A 23,230-nucleotide genomic window follows, 5' to 3' on the forward strand; every position below is an offset into this window, starting at 1 on the left:
CTTGTTAATAGTTATTATGGCATGTGTTTTGGATGGGTAAAAGATTAAGAAACAAGTGGAGGAGAATATGGTGAAAATGAAAATAAGAACAAAATTATGTGGGGTTTATCCATGATATTTTTTTTCCTTTTATATTCCTCCAACTCAAAACATTGTCGAGTCGTTCAAATAGTTTCTTTCCCTTTTTAAAATGTAATAATGTCCTCACCGTAAAGTTCCCATCACGTGCATACAAGTTTGGAGTTGTATTCAATTTTTGAAAAATTACATTAATAAAAAATTAGGATAGTAGTTTATGGTCTATGAATCTTTCCTCCAATTTTTAGTGGGTGGTATCCGTAATTTAAGGTTGAAATCCATTTTTCTTAATTAACGTTTATGATTTTTTAAAAGGATATAATAAGATTTGGGGTATTAAATATTCATTTTTTTTGTCATAAGTTGAAAGTTTTAGTAATAGTTGGTTTTTTTATTGTTGAATAAGCCTAGTGAAACATGTATTCAATAGCCATACTTATGAAAGAATTGGACGCAAGCAATATTTTAAATTTTAGTATGATCAATTATGAAGGGGATGACTGAAAAAATAGCATTCGAGAAGGGGAGGAAGAGAAAGAAAAGAAGGGTAAGGGAAAAGGATGGTAGAGAGGAATGACATAAAGTAGCAAATCCAAAAGCTTACTGGCGCTTCTGACTTTTTGCTCAGTATCTAGGAAGTGGATAGTGAGTACATCCATTAGCCATTTTTTGTTGAAGTAGCGCTATCAAAAGAAAAATCTATGTCTAGTTCAAGTGAGAGTTTCCTAAGAATCTATCTATATATATTAGAAAAGAACAACTTCTAGCATGACGTGTCGCTCTCACAGGCCAAGTTAGTGACGTGTCGCTCCCAGATTAATTCTCACATAATATTTTACATGTAAGCTCTTTCTCCTTGGCTCCACTTGCCACACGTGCCCTGATTTTTACTTACCTTATTTCTCCTTAATAAAAAAATACATTTTTAAATTTTAGATTTGATTAGGATTTAGGTTTTTTATTTCCTGATTTTATCTTAATTTATTTTTAGAGTATTAATTAATTTTTATGGTATTTTTATTGAATTTTCGGATTTTTAATTAATTCCGGATTTTATGAGTTTTTATTGTGATTTGCTAGATTTTGATAGTTTTTATCTATTTTTATTTAGTACATTTTTAAATTTTAGATTTGATTAGGGTTTATATATGTTGTTTATTTTTGTATTTTATCTTAATTTATATTATTATTTATTTTTAGAGTATTAATTATTTTTTATGGTATTTTTATTGAATTTTCGGATATTTTAGATTTGATTAGGATTTATGTTGTTTATTTCATGATTTTATCTTAATATAAAATCTGTGATAAGTAATTTAAATCAATAATACATCCCATCAGCAAAAACCCTCTTAAAACCCTGCCTACCTCCACTATCTCCTCCATGGAATTCATCTCTTCCATGCAATTTTCATCTCATCTCTCCACTGAACGGAACCACCCCCACAAAATCGTCTCATCTCTCAACGGAACCACTTTGTCATCGACTTGCAATCGCATCCCTCCGATTTGCTGCCTTGGACTGATTGGGAAGGTTGCAGATGGAGGTTTCAAATTATTTTCTTCCTTTGCTTGCATAATATGTTATGGTTTTTTTCAATTTTATTTTACTTTACCTTTAACTTTCATTCACTCATGTTTGACTTCAAGGTCAATTTCGTTCATCACTTGCCATGCTAATTTCAAATTCTTTTCTTCAGGTTTTTTTTATAGATATTCCACCAAAAGAGATTCTTTGGAAGCCATGGATGGTGAGTCCATTTTATATTCTATATGGAATTTTGCAATATTTTGATTTGTTTTTTATGTTTTCTGATTCTCCTTTGTATGTGATTCTACAGGAAATATTTTATTCTATTTTAGAGTTATTTTTAGAGTATAAATCAATTAGGATTTAGGTTGTTTATTTTTATCTTAAATTAATTAATACTCTAAAAAAAATCCGAATTTTTATCGTATTTTTATTAAATATTTTTTAAAGATTTTGTTTTGTTTTTATTGTCAATTTGTTAGATAGCCTCTCTTATGTTGTGCTATTTTATCTTGAAACCTGAATTTTAAAAGATTTTCCCTAATTATCTAAGATTTAAATAAATTATATTTTGAAAGAAGATTTACTACTACTCCTTACTAAATTTATAATGACGGCTTCGACTCCCCTCTTTGTCACGTTCCATGACTCAATTGGAGAGTTGGCCGGAAAAAGTGGTGAGCATTCTCCCTTTTCCTCTTTAAATTCCTTCTTTGCATAGTTTTGTTTATGTCTAATCTTATTTTGACTCGGGTTATATGTGATGGTTCCGCCAATCTACCTACGCGTGTTGCTCCAAAATTAGTTTCTTGATATAATATTGTAGGTTGAAATGATTTTCTTGATCTAAGACATATTATGATTTGTTTTCTCAGACTATGCTAAGGAATGAAGAATGCAGGAGATTTCAAAAAAAAAATTAGAGAAGAATTGTTCAAGTACATTAAAGGCTCGAGATATGGTTTGGGAAGGAAAAACATGTGACTTAATGCTTTTAATTTCTGAGGTAGGAGAATGAATCCTTTTAGTTAAAAGTTCTTTATGTCTAGCATTTGATTCATAAGATTAATGTATTGGTTTGAAGCTACTTATGTGTCTGTTTTTAATTTTATTCTTTATGTGTTTTGGTTGGTTCAATTAGGCTAATTATCAAATGCCTTAAAGAAATCAAGGCACTACTTGAAATAAGGTATGAGAAGCTAGAAGAAGGAAATGAGTTGTAGGCAGGAGAATAGAGAGACAGAGAGAGAGAGGAGGGTGATTGCACACAAAGAATGCTAATTAAGTGGATATGTTACTTTCAAACAAAAGCTATATTGGATAAGATTTGAAAAATAATTTAAAGAAATTTTAAAATTATTTTCCAAGAACTCCTATGCCATTTTGTTATAGCCTTGCTAAACTATTCAACTAGGTTCTCTAATGCTTTGTTTGATATGGTAGTGAAAGAGAAGAGAGAAATAGAGGAGAGAGATAAGAGTTAGTGTGTTTGATTGGCAAGGGATGAGAGATAAAGGGGTCAGATTTTGTGGGTCCAATGTATTTTTACAATCTTCTCATTCTGAGTAGACATAGAACAAAGTTTGATCAATTTTTTTAGCTTTCCAATTGTAATCTTATTAATTTTTTTGGTTATTGGGAGGGAGTAATCTTATTAATTTATTAAGCCTATCATTGTTTTTATATTTTGATATTTTTATTTTTATTTAAATGTCGATTCATGGCAAACTAATTCTCTCTCTTATTCTCTATTTAACCCAACGATGGGAGAGAATCTACGTCATTCTTTCTCTACTATCACAGCTTTCATACAAACAACTTATATAATTTACTCTATACCACACGTATTTCTCTATACTCATCACATTTTGTTATATTTTTTTATTAATGTCAACTCCAACAATCAATTTGCTGTACAACGCACGGGTAAAAAACACTAGGGGATAAACAAGGGGTAGTTTCAAACTCCAAGCGCAATGTTGTCTACCAAGAAGTTTTTGAGAACATATGAGTGGTTAGTTTAATTTTTTATCTTAATAGTTTTTTTAATACAAACTGACTTCTAAGTGACCTAACTTTATTTCATTGTTAACATGATGTCTATGACATCTTATAAGTTGATGAACATCTGATGCAAAAATATTATTGTCGGTTTAAGGTTCGTTCTATTTTCCCTTACAATGAAATAATTCTTTATTGATTAAAACAAGTATGTACAAAGTCTGATATATATCTTAAATTTTGTAGGCACCCTGCAATATTGGCTCAAACATGGATGACTTGAAATAAAAAAAATGAGGTCATGCTTTATGATTTATCTTTCACAATTCAGATTTGTGCTACTATCACGTTCTTTTTTTTCCATGATTAATATGTATTTATCATCTACTTTATTGGTGATTCTTTTTTGTCCACTTTCCTTAGCATTTCAGACTCTTCTATTTCATCTATTGTTTAATAATCACTTTTTTTTTAATTAAATATGTAACAGAATCACAGTTGTTATCTAATGTATTGACACGTTGAATTTTTAGAAAAAGAATCACGTGCTATTTCTTCCATTTTCAAAAAAAGAATAATTTTTTAATGAATGTACTAAGGGTGGAATCACGTTGTGGTAATAGGACAGTCATCACCCTTAGACACAAAATTGTTACTTGATATACCATAAAAGATCATAAACTCCCTATATATTTCGGCTCTTCTCCTTTAGAAGACAAATTTCAAGTAGACGAATCAATATATATTTCTTACACATTTTATTATTATATACAACTAAAGTAGTGTTGACAAACTACTAATAAAAAAGTCAAACTTTTTTTTTTGAAAGATATATATATATATATATATATATATATATATATAATATCAAAAGGCTTGAGAGCAAACTCTTAAGCAGGAAATACAAACCAACCAACACCGGCGGAAAAAACCCGAAAGTACACCCAAAGATCGAGCCAGACAAAAACCAAACAGAAGAAACCCAAAGACAGAAAGATAGGAAAACCTAGAAAGTGCAGGAAAGAAAACAGGACAGAGCAAACAAACCAAAAAAAAAATTCCTATATATTTCATAAATTTTGTAGGTACCTTGCAATATTGACTCAAACTTGGATGACTTGGTATAAACACAAAATGATGTCATACTTTATGATTTATCTTTTACAATCCTGATTAGTGTTACTATCACATCCTTTTTTTTCCATAATATGTGTTTATCGTTTGCTTTATTGGTGATTCCTTATATCTATTATTTGTGTCATTGTTTTCATGTTCATGAAGAATGTGAAACGATTTCATCTTGATCTCAATCAGGCTTAGATGACAAGTCTTTTGGTCCACTTTGCTTAGCATTTGAGACCCTTCTATTTCATATGTTGTTTAATATATTTTAAATAATCAAATAATTGATTGATGTATCAAATACGATAGACATATTCCCCGTGCAACGCGCGGGTAAAAAAACACTAGAATTTCCCCTTCTATATTGATTTATGAAATTTATAAGATTTTGTTTCTCTGATAAATGAGAATCCATTGAGTAAGATGATTTGCATTTAAGTCTGCTCTGAAACCTAAAAGCGGTTGTTGTTTGTATTTGCGTATAATTTTCAATTGTATGTTTTAATTTTAAAGTACTATAATGCTATCTACGTGAGATTTTGTTTTATATAAAAAATATCATTATACTTTTTTTATACAATCATTATATTCTAAACTAATTAATTGATATTATTTTAATAGAATAAATTTAATATAATTAACTTTAGTATTATTTTCAAAATTTTAAGAGTGTATATTTATATAAGTATATAACTATAATAATTTGATAATAAGAAAAGTAAGAGGAATACAAAATATTAATACATATGTACTATAAAATTATGACCTGAATTTATTAGTGCTAACAAATTAGAGTTACGAGATCTCACGGGGAGAAACATTTTACATGAAAATGAAAATTTGTACGAGTTAAAAAAAAATCATTTTCTATAACTTAAGTGTATTTTTAATAATTTAAAAAATAATTATATATTTATGTATTGTTATATATCTAAAACACAAAAGCATTACCCTTTATGCAACACGAGTATACATCTTCACAAACAAAATTCAGTTATACCTCACATATGTAAAAATTAAAGTTTTTGGTTTATTAACTTCTGTGTTTTTCAAAATTTGTGCTCTTTAAATATCTACATCTTTATTATGATTATTCTTACATTCTTAGCATCTTAAATATTTATAATTTAAAATATGAATCGATGTATCAAATATAATAGACATATTCCCCGTGCAACGCGCGGGTAAAAAAGCACTAGTTAAGCTATAATAAGTTATCTTCTTCAATAGGTTTTACTTTTTAATAAAAAATAATTAATTAACACGTATGTTTCACAAAAATCTTTTTAGAATTAATTTTGGGAAGAAAATGTTGTGATTGTGTCTTTGGTTTGGCGTTTAGAAGCAACTTTAAAATAAATTATCATCAGCCTGAATCACTTTTAAGTGGTTATATAAATATTTAACAATAAATTTAAAGAGTTGATTTTAGTCTGAAATCAATTATACGACGAAGTTAGAGAATTGTTTATTCGGTTGAATATATTGGATGTTTGGGAACACATAAGCGGGTTGCAAAATCACGTCAACTCAAAACTCTACAAAGAGGAGTTTCAGCCTTGTCGCCCTTTGACCTCAACGCCAACAGAATTTCCAAGCACATTGGTAACCAATTATACGATTTCACTACTGAATCTGAATTTTACATTAACATATAAAAATCACTTTTCTCATAAAAGTTGAGTATTGTTCCGGTATGGAACCTTAAACGTGGGCTAATCAAACTGAGAGCAAGCGAATTAAATGAAAACTAGGAAAATTGTGTGAAATGATAGGTCCCAATCTGTTTAATGAAGGTCTCCCAATGAGTACATTATAAGGCGAAATACATTTTACTACCAAAAACTTAATAGCAAATGTCTCTGCATTTTTCCCTTCTCCAAAGACAGTCTTCAACTCCACATACCCTCGAACAAATACTTTCTCTCCAGAAAAACCCACCAAAGAACCATCATAAGGCAACAAATCAGATTCAGTTAGCCCCAATTTTTCAAAAGCATCTCCATAAATTAAATCTGCTGAACTCCCTTGATCCAACAATACCCTCTCAATTTCATACTCAGCAATCATCAACATCACCACAATTGGATCGTCTTCATGAGGCTGAACTCCCTCGAAATCTCGCACAGTAAAAGTTATATCGGGTTGATTGGTTGCCCAACTTCCCCAATCGTTAGAATAAACAACATTAATGGAATGAACGTACCTCTTACGAGCTGAATTAGTCATTCCTCCACCGCGAAATCCACCAAAAATAGAATGAATCCGCCCCTTCGCTTTCCCTTCTGATTGTCTGTTTTGATCATCACTCTCAACCTCTTTTCCATCTTCGGTTCGCCTTGTTGAAGTTCCTGCTTCGCCTGAATTGCTTCGTCCTTCAAGCTGTTTCATACACCCAGCCTTTACCAATTTATCTATCTCCTTCTTCAGAGTGAAACAATCATCAGTATTATGTCCCGAAATCCTATGATACTCACACCACTTCTTCTTATCCACATAACCTGTTGACGGCTTTGGCTGCCGCGGAAAACGGATAACATTCGCCTCCAGACACGTGTGTAAAGCTTCAATCAAATTAACCGCCAAAGGTACTGCACGATCATTTTGATTCCGGGTCCACGTCATTGAATGTCCAGGCCCACGCACTCCATACGGCTAAGCACAATTTTTGAAATTAGAACGGTTATCAAATCGGCCGTCATAACGGTTGCGATTGTTATACCCCGCGTTGCCACGTTCAGTCCATCCCTTCGAATATTGATCCGCAACCGCTCCCTTCTTCGCCTCAAACTGCTGTTTCTGCCCTGTTACCGCTGCATTTGGGCGGTTGTTTTTGATCTGATCGCTCTGCTCCTCCCTGATGTATCCTTGCACCCTTTCGCGTAAATGCGCCATTGTCTCCACAGGTTTTCTACTTAAATTGCTGTTTAAGCCACCCGGCTTCAAACCCAATTCAAAAGCTGCAATGCATATTTCCGGCATTTTATCCTCCAAATGAACAGATAATTGATTGAAACGCCCCATGTAAGACTACAAGTCTCATGTGGTCCTTGACGAACATTGAATAATGTCGCCGGAGTCACTTTTTGTGCACGACTGGTAGAAAATTGAGACAAGAACTTTGTAGATAACTCCGTGAAATTGACAATTGACCTTGAAGGCAAATTTGTAAACCAAATCATCGCTGACTTCTTGAAAGTTGATGGCAGCATTTTGCACTTCAACGCATTTGATGCGCCTACAATAACCATTTTTGTGTTAAAATACACTAAATGGTCCTTTGGATCTGAGTCGCCATAATAAGAATCAAGATTTAACGTCTTCAAATTATCTGGGACGGCGGTGTTCGCTATTTCCTCTGTGAAAGGTTGAAAGTCCACCACCGTCTCAGCCATTCTTCGATCGCCCTCTCGTAATCCCTGAGTCTGATTGAGATCAGTAAGTTAATTTTGTAACTGTTGATTGTGTTGACGAAGTTCATTGAGATCATCCATGATCTGCTGAAGAACATCGGGAGGAACATCATTTTGTTGAACGTGATTCCTTTCTCCGTTCGCCCCGGACCGAGTCACCATCGCGGTGAAAAACGAAGCCTAGGAAAGTATCCTTCGGCCCCACGGTGAGCGCCAATGTTCCGGTATGGAACCTTAAACGTGGGCTAATCAAACTGAGAGCAAGCGAAGTAAATGAAAACTAGGAAAATTGTGTGAAATGATAGGTCCCCCCACCGCTTGGGTGGTGCCTTTATTTATAACTTGGGTTTTTAGTCCGGATAGACCATGGGTGACTCGGCCCATTAAGTACAAGATAGTAGTTAGCCCAATTACATGATAGTTCAGTTCGCCCATATCAGACCAAGTATAAATCATTTTACGCTCAATTCACTTTTACCATAGTTAATTTGGAGGAGCAATACTATATCTACCACTAAAACCCTAGGCGAGCTAAATAAAGGAAAATCTAAAAAGAAGAATATGGAGTAATGCTTAGTTTTCATAGATCTTTTCATTTCCCTATAACAATTTTATTCTAATCAAATTCCTCAATTCATGGGATGCCCAACAAGTGGCATGATCCTAGGTCTATGGGAAATATTCTAGAACAGAGAAATACAACTGAAAAATAGTAAAATGCAATTAAGACTAAAACTCGATAAAATAATTAATAAATAGACAACTAAAGAGACAAGACACAAACCCTAACCCTTTGATTCGGGTAAGTGGGGGACAAGCAATCAATGTCACCGCATGGCTCATCAATCTCGAGCGCGTGTCTCTTGCTTGTTTCAATACACTTTATCCACACACGATGACTTTTCTCAACCGTGCAATCAACCCAAGACCCTTTCATTATCAGTAGTGTGATTACGTGATGGAATCTAGATGTTCTTTATTGCCTCGTGTGACAAACACACATTCTCAACCGTTAGATCATGCATGCGTGAGTGCATTGGCAAAACAATCCAGCCGAGCGATTCCCCAACGACTTCTGAAGTCGTATCCCACTCCCTTCCCCAACGAATCTCCTCGCTCATATGTATGATTAAGCTCGATCTCCCCGACCATTTGATCATATAATATATCGTGAGTCATGCCTCCTCCCTCCAGCTTCCACGCCCTTCCACTCACCTCAACCACAGAGCTCCCTTATTGGGTCAAGCACAACTAGGCCATCTCATTTAATAAGGCTTGAGGACAAGCTTTTTTATTTTCCAAGAGGAGGGTATTGATACACCTACATGACGACAACCACCTCATTCGAGGTCCAAGACAAATTTTACTAAAATCAATTTTGACAGCATTAATTCAAACACAAACTTAGACATATAAGTATATAATTTTGATAAAAATAAATCAATATTTTTCCTCTTTTATATCTTTTGTGGGTGGAGATCATGAGGTGAACATGCTGACCTTTTCTAAGCAAAATGAAATGAAAAAGTGTGGGGGGTTTTATTGTGGGTTTGGATTGGATAATAGATATGGTAGATTGGTAGTGCGTATCATGTGATGGATGTGGAGTCCAAATAAGATAAAGATAAACAGTGAAGAATGATGTAATTGCAATGTTTCATTTCGATGGTGGCATTTTTCAAGAAACGGGTTTGGACAAATGGTGGCATAGTAGTGTGACATTTTCCTGAAGAAAGAGTAATAAGAGAGGGAAAGTGTACCACAAAAACACACACACAGTCACAGGAGGCAGGTTCCATGTTAACCACGTCATTGTTGTTGTCGCGACACCGCAGAAGAACCTTTCATATTCAATGCCGTGATTCATGACGATTTGGACGGTCACGGATGCTCGAGGTCCACATCGGTTGCGTTTCAAAATGAAGTTACTCTCTGGTGAATAAATTGAATTGATGGCTGATCTATGTTCTCTCAGATCCAGAGTACTATTGGTCGTAATATTTTAATTCATGATTGTTCACTTCAGTGTTTCTTTTTGGTTTTCGATGTATCTACATCGGTATTCAAGAGACTAATTTGAGATCGGAAAATGTTTCCTTCACACTTCATTTTGAGGTGGAAGGAGGTGAAAGAGGTGAGAGATAGGAAGAAAAGAAAAAGTAAGAGAGAGAAAATATGAGATGTCATAGATGATAAGAGGAGAGAGGTAGAAACAAAAATAGGTGGAAATGAAGTGTTTAAAAGATGAGGTGTGTATATATCATTACTCATTTGAGATCATATTAAACACCTAGACTTATTGTAAATATTTCTGGGTGCGTTTAACGGGCACCACCTAATTAGGTGGTGTAAGCGTGCTCCAACAAAATGACCTAGTGCAATCAGTTTAGCCGGTTTTATTTGTTTTTTTCATATTTGCAAGAGTAGGCCTCGTACAAGGGTAGGCCTCGTAAATATCTCATATGTTAACCTATGAAAAAAACTAACACTGCACATGAGTCCCTTCTCTTATTTTATTTTTAAAATCATTTTTGGTTTTCTGAACAAAAGAAATTATTCATCATCAACCCACCACCATCCTCAATCTCGTCATCATCATCTTATTCTTCCTCTCTCCTATTACTCAACATTGAAAAAAGCCAACAATAGTTCGGAAAATAAAACCCAACACAACTCACAAAATAAATTATTGAAGCAGCTTGTAGTTTGTTCATAACTCCAGGGAACTCCATAGCATTAATTGTTGACCCATTCAAGAACATCACTTTGGGGAATTTTTTTTTTCCAGAAAGTCGCATACAAACTAGGAACAAATTTCTCATTTACTATCTTTATCATTTTTATAATTTATTCATCAAAACTCCAAATTGAACACAAAAACCAGATTCAAGTCATCACCCAGAAACCCATAATCCACCCCCAACCCAGCCACCACCATCAACAATCTTTCTCCACGCCAACCCCAACCTACCCACCACCAACACCCAAAAATTTATTCCACTTTATCAGAAAAAATAACAAAATAAGAAGGAACCACAGATCTGCAAAGAGAAATCTGCTATTTTTCTCTCCACTGTTACCCTTGTTAGGGTTTCACCATTTTAGATCTGATTCTTGTAGCTATGGCGGTGCGGCTCCGTTGCTGATGGGTTGGGGAGTTGGGGTTTCTTTCTTTCTTCTGGGTTCCAGAGAATGAATGATGGGGTTTGAAAAGAAAAAGAGAAGAAAGAAAGTTTTCCAGTGAATGAATGATGAGATTGAGTAAAAAAATTTCAGAAACATTTGAATGATGGGGTTTGAAAAGAAAAAGAGAAGAAAGAAAGTTTTCCAGTGAATGAATGATGAGATTGAGTAAAAAAATTCCATAAACATTTAAAAAGTGGGTTAAAAATACATTTTTTCCCCAAAGACCAAAGTCCCTATATTACTACTGTTACTGGAAGTTTCGGAGGAAGAGGAGATGATGATGGCGGCGCACGGCTTCGGAGAGGTTGCGGTGGTGGAGGTAGAGGGCGGTGGTTGTGGCTGTGGGAGGGAGGAGAAAATAGGGAGAATAGAGAGGAAGAAGAATGATGATAAACGGTTCAGGAACCTAGGAATTAATGCACAATTTTTTCCTTGTGTACAGTAGGGGACCCAAAATGTTATATTATAACTTCGGCGTACTACATTGCAATTTTTAATAAACCTATACTGACCAGTTAACAGTGTACAGTGAAACTCTGCATCTCGTCCGTCGGATAGTTTATTAATATATCCAATGACTTTTTTTGTTGGAGCACGCGTACACCACCTAATTAGGTGGTGCACGTTAAACGGACCCAATATTTCTCTTAATTTAAGCAGTGCACCTTTCCTGATCTGATCTCTCCTCAGCATGTCACAAGGATCCTACTTGGTAGTATGAGGTGTAGTATTTAAATAATTTAAATAAAAAATTCGTCACCGAAAGTTAGCTCAAGTGATAAAAGATAGGGACATAAGAGTTGACTGAGATGAAGAGTAAAGAATCCAGGCTTCGAACCTGAGGTAGACTAATTTATTAACATTTACCCATAAAAAAACTTTGAATAACAAACTCGAATCAAAAATTGAAATTGCAAATGTGTAAATTCACGTAAATGAAAATAGTAAAGAATGTTGATTGTATATGTTTTTGGATTGAACCACAAATATGTGGTGGTTAAATATATTAAATATCACTCAAAATCTAATGTTTATTAAACATTTCCAAACCCTAAAATACATTTTTGGAATTCTACATTTGTTAAATATTTTATTTTTTAGGAAAAGTCCGTCATATATTAAATCGATAAATCAAAGTTTTTTTTTTTTTTGAAATGATTAATCAAAGTCGATAAGCTTCAACAACCCTTTGAGATGGATCATCCCACCATACATTTGAGGGGAAGCATGACACTAAAGAAGCTAGAATATGGCCACATTATTGTCCTCCTTTCTTGCACATTTGTTAATTTAAAATTTCTAAAGTACGAAGGAATTTATTTTTTTTCTTTTAAAAGAACTAAGAGCATCTACATTCATCATACTCACTAAAATATCTACACTCAATTTTTTACAATTTCCCATATGCCACATCATTTACATCACTTTACTAACTTTTTATTCTAACCCAACAACTCTTAAAAGTTTCTAAAGTTTAGTATAGAGTATCTATTCTCACACACTCATCTTTGTCATGTTGGAATTGAATATATACTTCAATAGTAATAGATATTCATATGAGTTTGTATTTAACATTAGATACTACCATTGAAGATGCTCTAAGGTCGTTTTAAAAACGTGTAAAATGTTAATAACATTTTTAGAATGAAAAGATGCAGAAAAAAAAAACGCATTTACACTCTGTTTGGTAGAGAAGAGAGAGATAGAGAAGAGAGAGTAGAGAAGAGATAAGTTGAGTATAGAGAAATATGTGAGAAATAGAGTAGATTTAAAGAGAAGAGAGATAGAGAAGAGAGAGACCCCAAACATAGTGTAAATCAAGCCTTCACTCATCTCTCTTCAATTTGGAGAGACCAAAAAAGTGGTGGGACCCACCACTTTTTCTCCCCTCTATCTCCCTCCTCTCACCTACCAAACACACATACTTCCCCCTAACTCTCTCTTCTCCATCTCTCTCTATTCAAATCCCCCTCTACCAAACAAAGTGTTAGGGCTTAGGCAGATCGATTACTTTGAAGATAAAAAGCGGGCTAAAGCATTTCTGATTTGGGCTAAATAGATTGATGATTTAGCTTTTTCTAAAAAAAAAAACCTTTTCTGGTTCACTGGCCCTTTTTTATTTCTACTTCAAAATTACATTTTTTTTTAAACTAAAATTACATCAATAATTTGACAAAGAGAAATGCATCAAGAGAATAATACGTCTTCATGAACTTAAGAATTATACAAATGTTCACTTCATTTCTAGATTGGCATATTTCAAGCATTTGTTAGCTCATGACAAATCTCATCACTTTGTATTTGAATAATTTATTAATTGTATGGTAGTACCCTTTGTGACACCTGAGGCCGACGAGGACGGGGGTGATCGCCGGTGCAGTGAGGCACGGACAGGAAGCGGCTCATGGCAGGCTTCTAGGCGGAGTGACACGGGAATGAGCCGATCTCGTACCTGAACAAGAAGTATTCTAAAACTGTATAGTATGAGACTATATAGTTAAGGAGGGCATAAAAGATTTGATTGGTACTACTTATGACAACAAGATGCATCTTTTTTTGAGGAGCCCAACTCATAAAAACTTCATGGTTAAGTGTGTTTTCCTTGAAGCAATATTGGGATGGGTGACCTCCTAAGAAGTTTTCCCAAGAAGTGCGTAACTGAGCACAAAGCGCGCTGAAAAGACTCATATTGTTAGTGTGAGACCAATCGTCAAATCAGGATGTTACACCCTTTCTGCAGTATTATGTGTGTGTTGGTCTTATAAAGATGTAAATGTAGTGAATTGCAAGATATATTAGATAACACAATACACATTCCAAGTTTATAAACCAAACAAATGAAAATGTGAAATTCCATTATGATTTAGAAGCAAAAGATAAAACATACCACTACTACCAAGAGACTGGTTGGGGTTTTGTGCTCTTTTCCTATGTGGAGAAAGGCCCAATATGAGCAAGCTCATTTGTCTCTCATAAACAAGTGAAGATGGGTCAGCAAGGGTTGAGAGAGAGGTCTGATTTGGTAAGAGAAACAAAAAGAAAAGTGAGAGAGAAGAGAGGAAAAACTGGTTCGCACAAACTTAGACAAGCCAGACGAGATTCGCGATTACTCCATCGTTCACCGTCGGATCGGGCTGAAACTTTTGCAGCAGGTTTGTGACTCATGGTACTGCATTCTGGACGGTTGAATCAGCGAGATATTGTCTGATATGAGAGAAATTGGGGGCGGACAGTAGCAGTTTTTTTTTCTCTGGGTTTTAAGATTCTCTAAGTTCTCTATTTTGAGTTTCATGCTTTGTTGTTTGGCCAATTGTTGAGCACGATTTGTGCTATTATTTGAAACTCTCTTGTACCCTTATTTGATCATAGTGGAGCTTGATTATTGACTTGTGCCCGTGGTTGTTTTACTTCTCACATTGAAAAGGTTTTATCCACGTTAAAAATCTTGATGTCTCTTTAATTGTGATTTTTAGTTGCTGTATTATTTGTTATTGCTCCCAACGGATTCAACAAGTTGGAGAAATTGATTATCCGCTGCTTATTGCTCTATTAGTGTTATTGTTGTTATTTGTGTTGAATTTCTCATCAAGCTCACTCGAAAACATGGAGTCTAGTAATCCTCCGTTGGTCAAAGAGTTCTCCACCAATTAAATATACAAAGTTCAATTTTGAAATTAGTTTATAAACTCATCAATACCTAAGAAATTTTGAATAATTTTGCTAAAGATGCTACTTAAGCCATTTTTTTAACTGAAACTTCGCCCATTTTAAATAGTTTGATTGATATTTTAATCATTCAACTTTTTATGAATTTCATACCAATAACTTGATAAGTTGACTTGACTGATTTGGTCAGATATTTTTCTTTTAGATATACTACATGGTTGGAAGTTTTATTCATCGTAGACTCGAACTCTTTGCAGTTAGGGAATCATGCATTCACGGAAGTCAGAAGTTCGTAACTGTTTGATCTAAATCAGACAGGTTTGATCTAAAGAGAATATTGTACACATCAAATCAACATCTTTAAATGAGATACATTTAGTCAAAATCAAATTAAGATCCGTTAACTTCAATGAATTTAAGATTCTTCAAGTTGCTAGTATAAAATTAAAGGTAGAGTTAGAAAAAAATGAACATACTATATTTTTGGTATTCTGTATTGAAATACGCCGGTATTCAATATAAAGTCATAAGGATGTCACAATTATTTTTTATCATCCCAAGCTCTTTTTCTTGTTTTCTCGTCGAGAATGGTAGAAAATTTGACATTGTACGTTGATTGTACGATTTTCATTCTCTCATCACTTTCACTACTATCCTAAACAATTTAACATCTCATTTTCATGTCATTTTTTTAGCTCCAGTATTTCTTCCATCTAAAATCAACCTAAACAAACAAAGCATAAGGTTTCATTTACTCATTTGAGAGAGAAAATTGAGGTAAAGTACCAATACACAATTCATAACGGTTAAGAACAAGACTTTAAGAAATTCACATAACGCCACATGGTGTTGGATCGTTCTTCTCACTTCCTTAAGCGAACGACTTTGAGGTTGTCATGAGAGTGATAAGAAGTAAATTCTTAACAAGCAATAACATTCATATCTAATTAGAAAAACTAGAGGAAACTAAAGAATACGTAAAATCTGGGAACAATGCTAATTTGTTTTGGTACCTTCATTAATTAAGTCATACATCTTTTATTTGTTAGGGAGATAGTCCAAAACCCTAAAACCAAGGATAACCATATAGGTCGTAAAATCCCATTACATATGACATTCAAGAATAAGTAAAAATAATTAAAATAATGGATCAAAGAAAGTTTTTCATTTGGGTTTTATTTTTGTCTTTCATTTGGGCTTTTTGATTAGTGGATGTGGTGAGCATACTATCAATATCATCCCCATGGCAAAAAGACTTGTCCTCAAGTCTTGCAGTGAGGGAAATGGGCTCAACCCAAGTGAGGAGGTAGTGTGAGATAGAGTGTTGGGTGATGCCTTGCTAGCATAAACAAGCCTTGTGCTTGTTGGGAGCAATTCATAGTCGTTTGATTCGCGACAAATAGTGTGGTGAGGTTGAGTGTGTAGTGAAGGAACTATTGGATGACTTGTGAGGGACGACTCATATTGAAGTTGCTTGGGGCTCTATTGACCAACACATGATTCTGATATTGCGGAAGATGGACCCCATTGCTAGATCATGTAGTAGGGATTTGTTGCTTGTTGGTGAATTGCACGGTCCGTTTAGAGCACATGCAGACAAACTTGCGTGATCTGAAAAATGTACTTGTTGAACACAGTACGACGCGCTAGTATGATTGGGTGAGTAAGCGACAAACAAGATGAATGTCTTGGAGTGTGTATAGAAGCAAGCATGTTTCTTCGCAAAAAACGGAATATCACAAAAAGTGGTGGTCCACATGATTCGATTACCTTTTTCCACTCTCACAGGTAACCACATGTGTTTGTCTCTCTACTCCACCTCACTCGCGCACATTTCAGTGTGTTGTGTTTTAGGTTACCAAACAATGTGTAAACGTAACAGAGAGTATTGACATTCTCATTGCATCCCCTATTATTATCATGTTATAATATTTAAGGTAAACATGTCATTTCATATATAAAAGTAATAATCACTTTTTTTTCCACAAAAGACAAAAAGAGAGAAGAAACACCTCATCATACATTCTTTCCCTTCTCTTTTCTTCCATTTTCCACCAAATCAAACAACCTATATTTTTTTTTTCTTCCACCCAAGTTTCTTTCTGGTCAGTTGTTACTTGTTACACACACACAGTTACACTCATAAACCAAACAAGCATTTGTGAATTGTGAACACATTTTTCACTCCTTTAATTATTCATCGTTCCTCTTTCCTCTTGTCTCACTGACACAGGAAGTAACAACAACATGTGGAACTCCGAGGAGACAAATGCAAATGCAAGCACAGCACAAGACCAAGAGCAAGAAGAAGAAGAATGGGAGACCATGGCTCGAGCGTGGCTCAGCTCCTTCCCAGAAGCGAAGGAAGTGAGCATGCCCGAGGTCGAAGCATGGATCGATTCCAACCTCTCTTCTATCCCAGAGGGTCTCCGATCCATGCCTCGCCCTGATCTCTGTCTCAGACTCATTTCCATTCAGAATTGCATGAGGCTCCCCAATCAGGTTCTTCATTCTTCATTTCTTAGCTATCAATTCTAGATAGATATTAATCACTCACAAAGATCCTAGCTTTAATTGAACCCAATACTGAAATTCCAAGCCAATCCTTCATGGTTAACTGGGTAGCATAAAAATTCATGCTTTATTTGAAACCAGAACAAAATAAATAGAGTAAAGTCTAATATTTAGTATTCATTATGTAACTTATTTATTGTCTCCTACACAACTACACTCTGAGGTGAAAAATTCTCAAATTTGAGCCAACCCCATCAATGCTGAGAGGAAATGTCTTCATATTAGTCTGTGACCTGTTCCATGCTGATGAATGTTTTTATAATTTGTCATTGCATCTCAAGATAGGTGCACTGGGATGTGGGATTAAGAGCCTGTTTGGATGCAAACTAAGAGTACTTATTGTATGTAGCATTGTAGCTTATTTAGTGCATTTTTTAGTACTTATGGTCTTTATCCAAACGGGCTCTAAGTTGGTTATTTATGGCTAGGCCTAGAGAAGACAACCCTTTGGTGTTTGTGTGCATAAGCTTTAGCTTGATGTAGGGGAAAAGGGTATACTTGATGTTGATCTATGATGGGGCATGTGGTTAGATAAGAGCATTATAGATTTTTCACATTTATGTAACCTTCTAACTGCCTAAGTCAGCGGATATAACTTAACAATTTGCTGAAGATTGTCAGAGTTTGTGGATGTGGTCTTGAGCTTTTGAATTTGAGAACTTACTTTTTGTTTGTTTAGAGTAGCATCATTTCAAGATAAAGGAAGGTTTTATCTATTCATATTTTTTTATAAATAAAAGTAGGACATTTTTTCTAAATTTTGTAAGATCGGTTTATCTTGTTACCGATATATATGAAGGAAGTTAGGCTTTCTTGTGTTTTCTAGGTGACATACATACATGCTTATGGCCTCATGCTTCGGGCCAAGAGTCCCTTTACTGGCTTATTTAAAACAGGGTAGTTTTTAAACAAAATATGCCAGACATAGTAAGCTGTTACTCATGATATGGTCTAATCTTTCAAATGTTGCAGGAAAGGGAAGTAAATCAGCTTGATCTTCCACATGCACGGTTTCAACGCACTGACCAATGGATTCCGGTTTATTCATGGTTAGAAACTTTAGATAAGGATGAAGTGGTTAAGTCCAAGGAGATTTCTGAATGGTTAACACAGAACCCTAATATCCAAGAACAGTTATGCTTGAGGCATTCTCGATATCATTTGATGCACTACGTCAAAAAATGCCATTTGAAGATATTAAAAAGAAGGGGAAAGAAGAAGGTATTGAATTCTTCCCCATATTTGTTCTGTTTTTTAACTGTTCAGTTGAAGTGATCGCTTTGTATAGAACCCACATTGACTAGAGATATGACCAAAGTAAAGCTTTATAAAGGCTTGAGCAATCTTCATCTTGTGGTTGGCATTTAGGAGTTAGGCTTTATAAAGGCTTGAGCAATCTTCATCTTGACTGAAAGTTGCATTTTCAGTCATCTTCTCCTCAATTGATGCCACACCAATATCTTCTCTTACACGATCATTGTGTATCCTGCTATTTCTAGTATGACCACTTATCCATCTTAACATTCTCATTTCTGCTACTCTAACTTTTTTTCCTCATGTTGACCGTTAAAGCTCAACATTCCCAACCATAGAGTCTAGCGGTTCTGTAAAACTTTTCTTTGAGCTTGATAGGTACTTTGAGGTCCTGGTGCATTTCTCTACTTAACCACCCAACTTGGATTTTATGTGTAACATCTTTGTCAATTTCCCCATCATTTTGTATAATATATGCCATGTACTTAAACTGTGAAACCTGTGGTATGATGTCATTTCCAATTTTTACTTCCAAATTACTTCGAACATCTGTCTTACTAAAATTGCAATGCATATAATCCGTCTTACTCAAGCTGAAGCGAAAATCTTTAGATTCCAAATTCTTTCTCCAAATCTCAAGTATAGAATCAATTGCTTCTTTTGATTCTTCAATTAGAACTATATCATCTGCAAACAACATGCAGTTAGGAACGCTCTTTGGTATATCCCTGGTAAACACGTCCAATACTAGATTAAACAGGTACAGACTCAAGGTTGAGCCTTGATGTAAATCTATCTTTATAGAGAAGTCATCAGTCATTCCCCAGTGGTCTGTCAGGATTGGTCGTTCTGTGTCATCACCTCCCACCTATCCTACACATTTGATCAAGGTTGTCACTGCGAAGCTATAGTTAAGGTGCACGGGGTCTTACCGTCTTGCCATTGGTACTCCGCATCTTCACGGAGAATTCAATTTCACTGGGTCCATGTCGGAGACAGCGGGGCAGTCGTTACACCATTCGTGCAGGTCGCTACTTATGCGACAAGGAATTTCTCTACCTTAGGACAGTTGGAGTTACTGCCGCCGTTTACCGGGGCTTCCGCATTCCCCATTGATGTGAAACCCGTTGACTGTCTTTTCAGAATGAGATCGGAGGAATCTTTATTGCCTGTTGAAAGGTTCGATATGGGTTTTGATATGGTTCACTGGGTACGGGGTTAAGTCCTCTCTCAATGAAGAAGGGGCTGCAACTCAACTCCTAAAGAAATCCAAAAGTTGCCTTCGTGAACCAGCAAGAAATAAGGGTCACTTCACTTGAGCTAGGGCAAGAATTCTCACACTTGTAGTTTCCCCCTCATACATGTCTTGTATAGCATGAATATAATCCACGCGAACACTTTCTTTTCCATTGCCTGCCACAATACTTCCCTTAATACACGACAATATACTTTCTCCAAGTCAACATCATATTTTGTAGGAGGTAGATGGCTTCTGTTGTTTACCTTCCTGGCATAAAACCAAACTTATTCTTCACTATTGTAGTCTCTTCCCTTATTCTATGTTCAAACACCTTTTCCCATAATTTAACATGGCCCGTATGTTTTATCCCTATATAGTTACCACAATTCTGAATATCTCCCTTGTTTCTATACATAGGGACCAAAATACTTCTCTTCCACGCATCTGACATTTGTTTAGTTGCACAACCTAGTGAGATATTCAGTGTGGTGGGCTTCCGCCTTTTGATGTAGCCATCTCGTTGCCCATTCTCTTCTAGGTCCAATAAGCCCCCCCCCCCCCCCCATAAAACAGACCATTTCAATTGCAGTTTAAATATCATATGTTATGTAATATATTTGTTAGTTTTATTACTTCACTATTTGTTTACTGGACAGGGTCTAGAACAGCCTGACAAAGACACATCATTGAAGGTTCAGAAAGATGTGGTGATGAAACACTCAGCCCCACTTTCATGTATGTGTGTTATCCATCTTACTTTCTAAATTTTCTCTGGCACTGTACAGAACAATGTATGTTTCACTTTCACTCATCTAAAATGGCACATTTCTGTGAAGTAGCCTGTATGTGGGAGCAACTCATTATTTGAAACCAAAGTATGGGAAAGGAAAGGGAAAGGAAGAGGAAGGAATTAAATTACTAGAAATGCTTTTGATACAATACAAATGTAGTTTTGATTGTCATCAATTTATTTCTTTTCCCAATATATTGTGGTTTGAGCTTCTCTGTATCTATGGGTTACATTTTCTAAACTTTGTCACTTTCCTCTAGCCTTCGGTGCATTATGTTTATGTCTGCAAAGTGTTTTGGGTTCTTAACTTGTCTAAGGAGGGAAATCTGGGAAGATTAATTGAGTATACTTTTCACTTTGGGTCATTTGGCCATGGTTTCAACATGTCTCTAATTCTGTAAATGTCAGACCTTAAAAAAACTTGTGTTTTGAATCCATAGGTGTTATGGGAATCAGGTTATTACAGTTACTTTATAATTATAGGTGATGCTCTTTTCTCTGTAAATTATGCAGGCAGTTCTATGAACAATCTGCCCAAAGATAGCGATTTGTTCGTGGCCAAAAGAAAAGAAGCCTATCGCAAATATGAGATGTAAGTGACATAAGATATTTTTCTTTTTGTGGCATCTTAGGTGTACTGAAGTTTCTCAATCATCATACTTGAGTTTTCCTTACATTGATTTGGTTTCAGTTTAGTGGAGTTGGAGAAGCTGCTCTCCCCAGTATTCTCGAAGCCTCCTAGCATAACTCAATGAGACGGTGTCGGAAATATCTGCAGATTGGTATTTTCAGTGAATGGGAACTTTCTGATTCTGCCCCAATCCAGTGGTACCCTTGTGCTAATTGATCTTCTCCTAATTATCATTCTCTGAAGCAATGCTGCCTCTCCTTGAGTGTTTACTTTAAAGCTTAAAGGGTAACTATTTGATGCAGGGGATAGTAGATTATAGTTGTTTGTCTATGTAGAAAGTAGTGTAGCAAAATTTCGTCATCATCATCTGGCCATTACATGAGCTTTGGAAATCATGAATTAGAGTTGGTCCAGAGATTTCCTGTTATGAGTAATTAAACATTTTCATGAGCTCCTGTAAGGTGATCATCAAATGTTGTTAGTTGTTTAAACCTAGTCAACTGCTCTGCATGGGTTAACATCAAATCTAGAACTTTCTGGTATTCACCGGATAGAAAGGGTGGCCTCAATTACCGTGTGAATTATTGTCACGCCCAAGTAACATTGAGGGCTCTTTTGGTACACCGTATTAGGCATGATAGTATAAGCTTATACAATACATTATGGACTTATTCATTGTTTGGTGCTCACATTGTATTGTATAAGCTTATACATCAATCTCCTCTTATACATCAAAATGATGTATTATTTAATCCACCCTATAGATGATGGATAAGGCATGATAAAAGTGCAATATATTTAATCAACCGCCACCACAATCACCCTCCACAACCACCGCCTCCACCACTACCACCACCACCACCGTCACTACCGCCATCACCGTCGCCGGTACCACCACCACCGTCGACGGCACAACCACAACCACCACCACCACTGTTGCTGCCACCACAACCACCCTCCACCACCGTCGCCACGACCACGACCACCACCGGCTCCACCACCACCAACGTCACTGCCGCCACCACCACCACCATTGTCGCTGCCACCACAATCACCCTCCACCACCACCACCTCTTCCACCACCACCGTCGCCGGCACCACCACAACCACCTCTTTCACCATCACCACAACTACCCTCCACCACCACCACCTCTTCCACCGCCACGGTCGCCGACACCACCACCACCACCACTGTCACTGCCACCACAACCACCCTCCACCACCACACCTCTTCCACCACCACCGTCTCTGCCACCACAACCACCCTCCACCACCACTGCCGCAACCGTCGCCACCACCACCACCACCACAACGACCCCCCACCACCAACGCTGCCACCACCACCAACGCTGCCACCACCACCACTCTCTAGTCATCATTATCGCCACTACCACCACTGTCTACCACCACCACCCTCCACAATCACCGTCGCCACTACTGTCACCACTTCCACCACCATGCCGCCACCACCACCACCATTGTCGTTGCCGCCACCACCACCACCACTATCGTTGCCGCCACCACCATGCTCCACCACTGCCACTGCCGCCACCAAAACCACCATCCAACACCACTGTTACTTCCACTACCACTGCCGCCACCAACATCCACCACCATTGCCACCATCATCACCTTCCAATACTACCACACCACCAGTGTTGCCACCAAATTATACAGTGTATGACCAATCTCCGTATAGTATTAAAATTTTATCAGGTCTTATCCTATCAGGTCTTATACTATC

The 23,230-nt window shown here is 36.1% G+C and overlaps 1 protein-coding gene across 1 annotated transcript; it reads left to right on the forward strand.

Annotated features, from left to right (window-relative positions):
- The first annotated feature begins 17,147 nt into the window (after positions 1-17,147).
- LOC130717903 (uncharacterized) lies at positions 17,148-22,055 on the forward strand. The gene is made up of 5 exons (XM_057568306.1): positions 17,148-17,499; positions 18,544-18,792; positions 20,722-20,800; positions 21,369-21,447; positions 21,547-22,055. Exons 1-5 carry the CDS (start codon positions 17,245-17,247, stop codon positions 21,608-21,610), a joined length of 726 nt encoding a protein of 241 aa, XP_057424289.1. The 5' UTR covers positions 17,148-17,244; the 3' UTR covers positions 21,611-22,055.
- The last annotated feature ends 1,175 nt before the right edge of the window (positions 22,056-23,230 follow it).

The sequence above is a fragment of the Lotus japonicus genome, chromosome 1, assembly GCF_012489685.1.
Source record: "Lotus japonicus ecotype B-129 chromosome 1, LjGifu_v1.2".
In the NCBI taxonomy this organism is placed as follows: Eukaryota; Viridiplantae; Streptophyta; class Magnoliopsida; order Fabales; family Fabaceae; genus Lotus; species Lotus japonicus.

Bases quoted from the DNA above. Each gene is read 5' to 3' on its own strand.
- LOC130717903 (XM_057568306.1), top strand. From the start codon at position 17,245: ATGTGGAACTCCGAGGAGACAAATGCAAATGCAAGCACAGCACAAGAC. The intron at 17,500-18,543 runs GTTCTTCATTCT...CAAATGTTGCAG, and splicing joins GCATGAGGCTCCCCAATCAG to GAAAGGGAAGTAAATCAGCT. The intron at 18,793-20,721 runs GTATTGAATTCT...TTTACTGGACAG, and splicing joins AAAGAAGGGGAAAGAAGAAG to GGTCTAGAACAGCCTGACAA.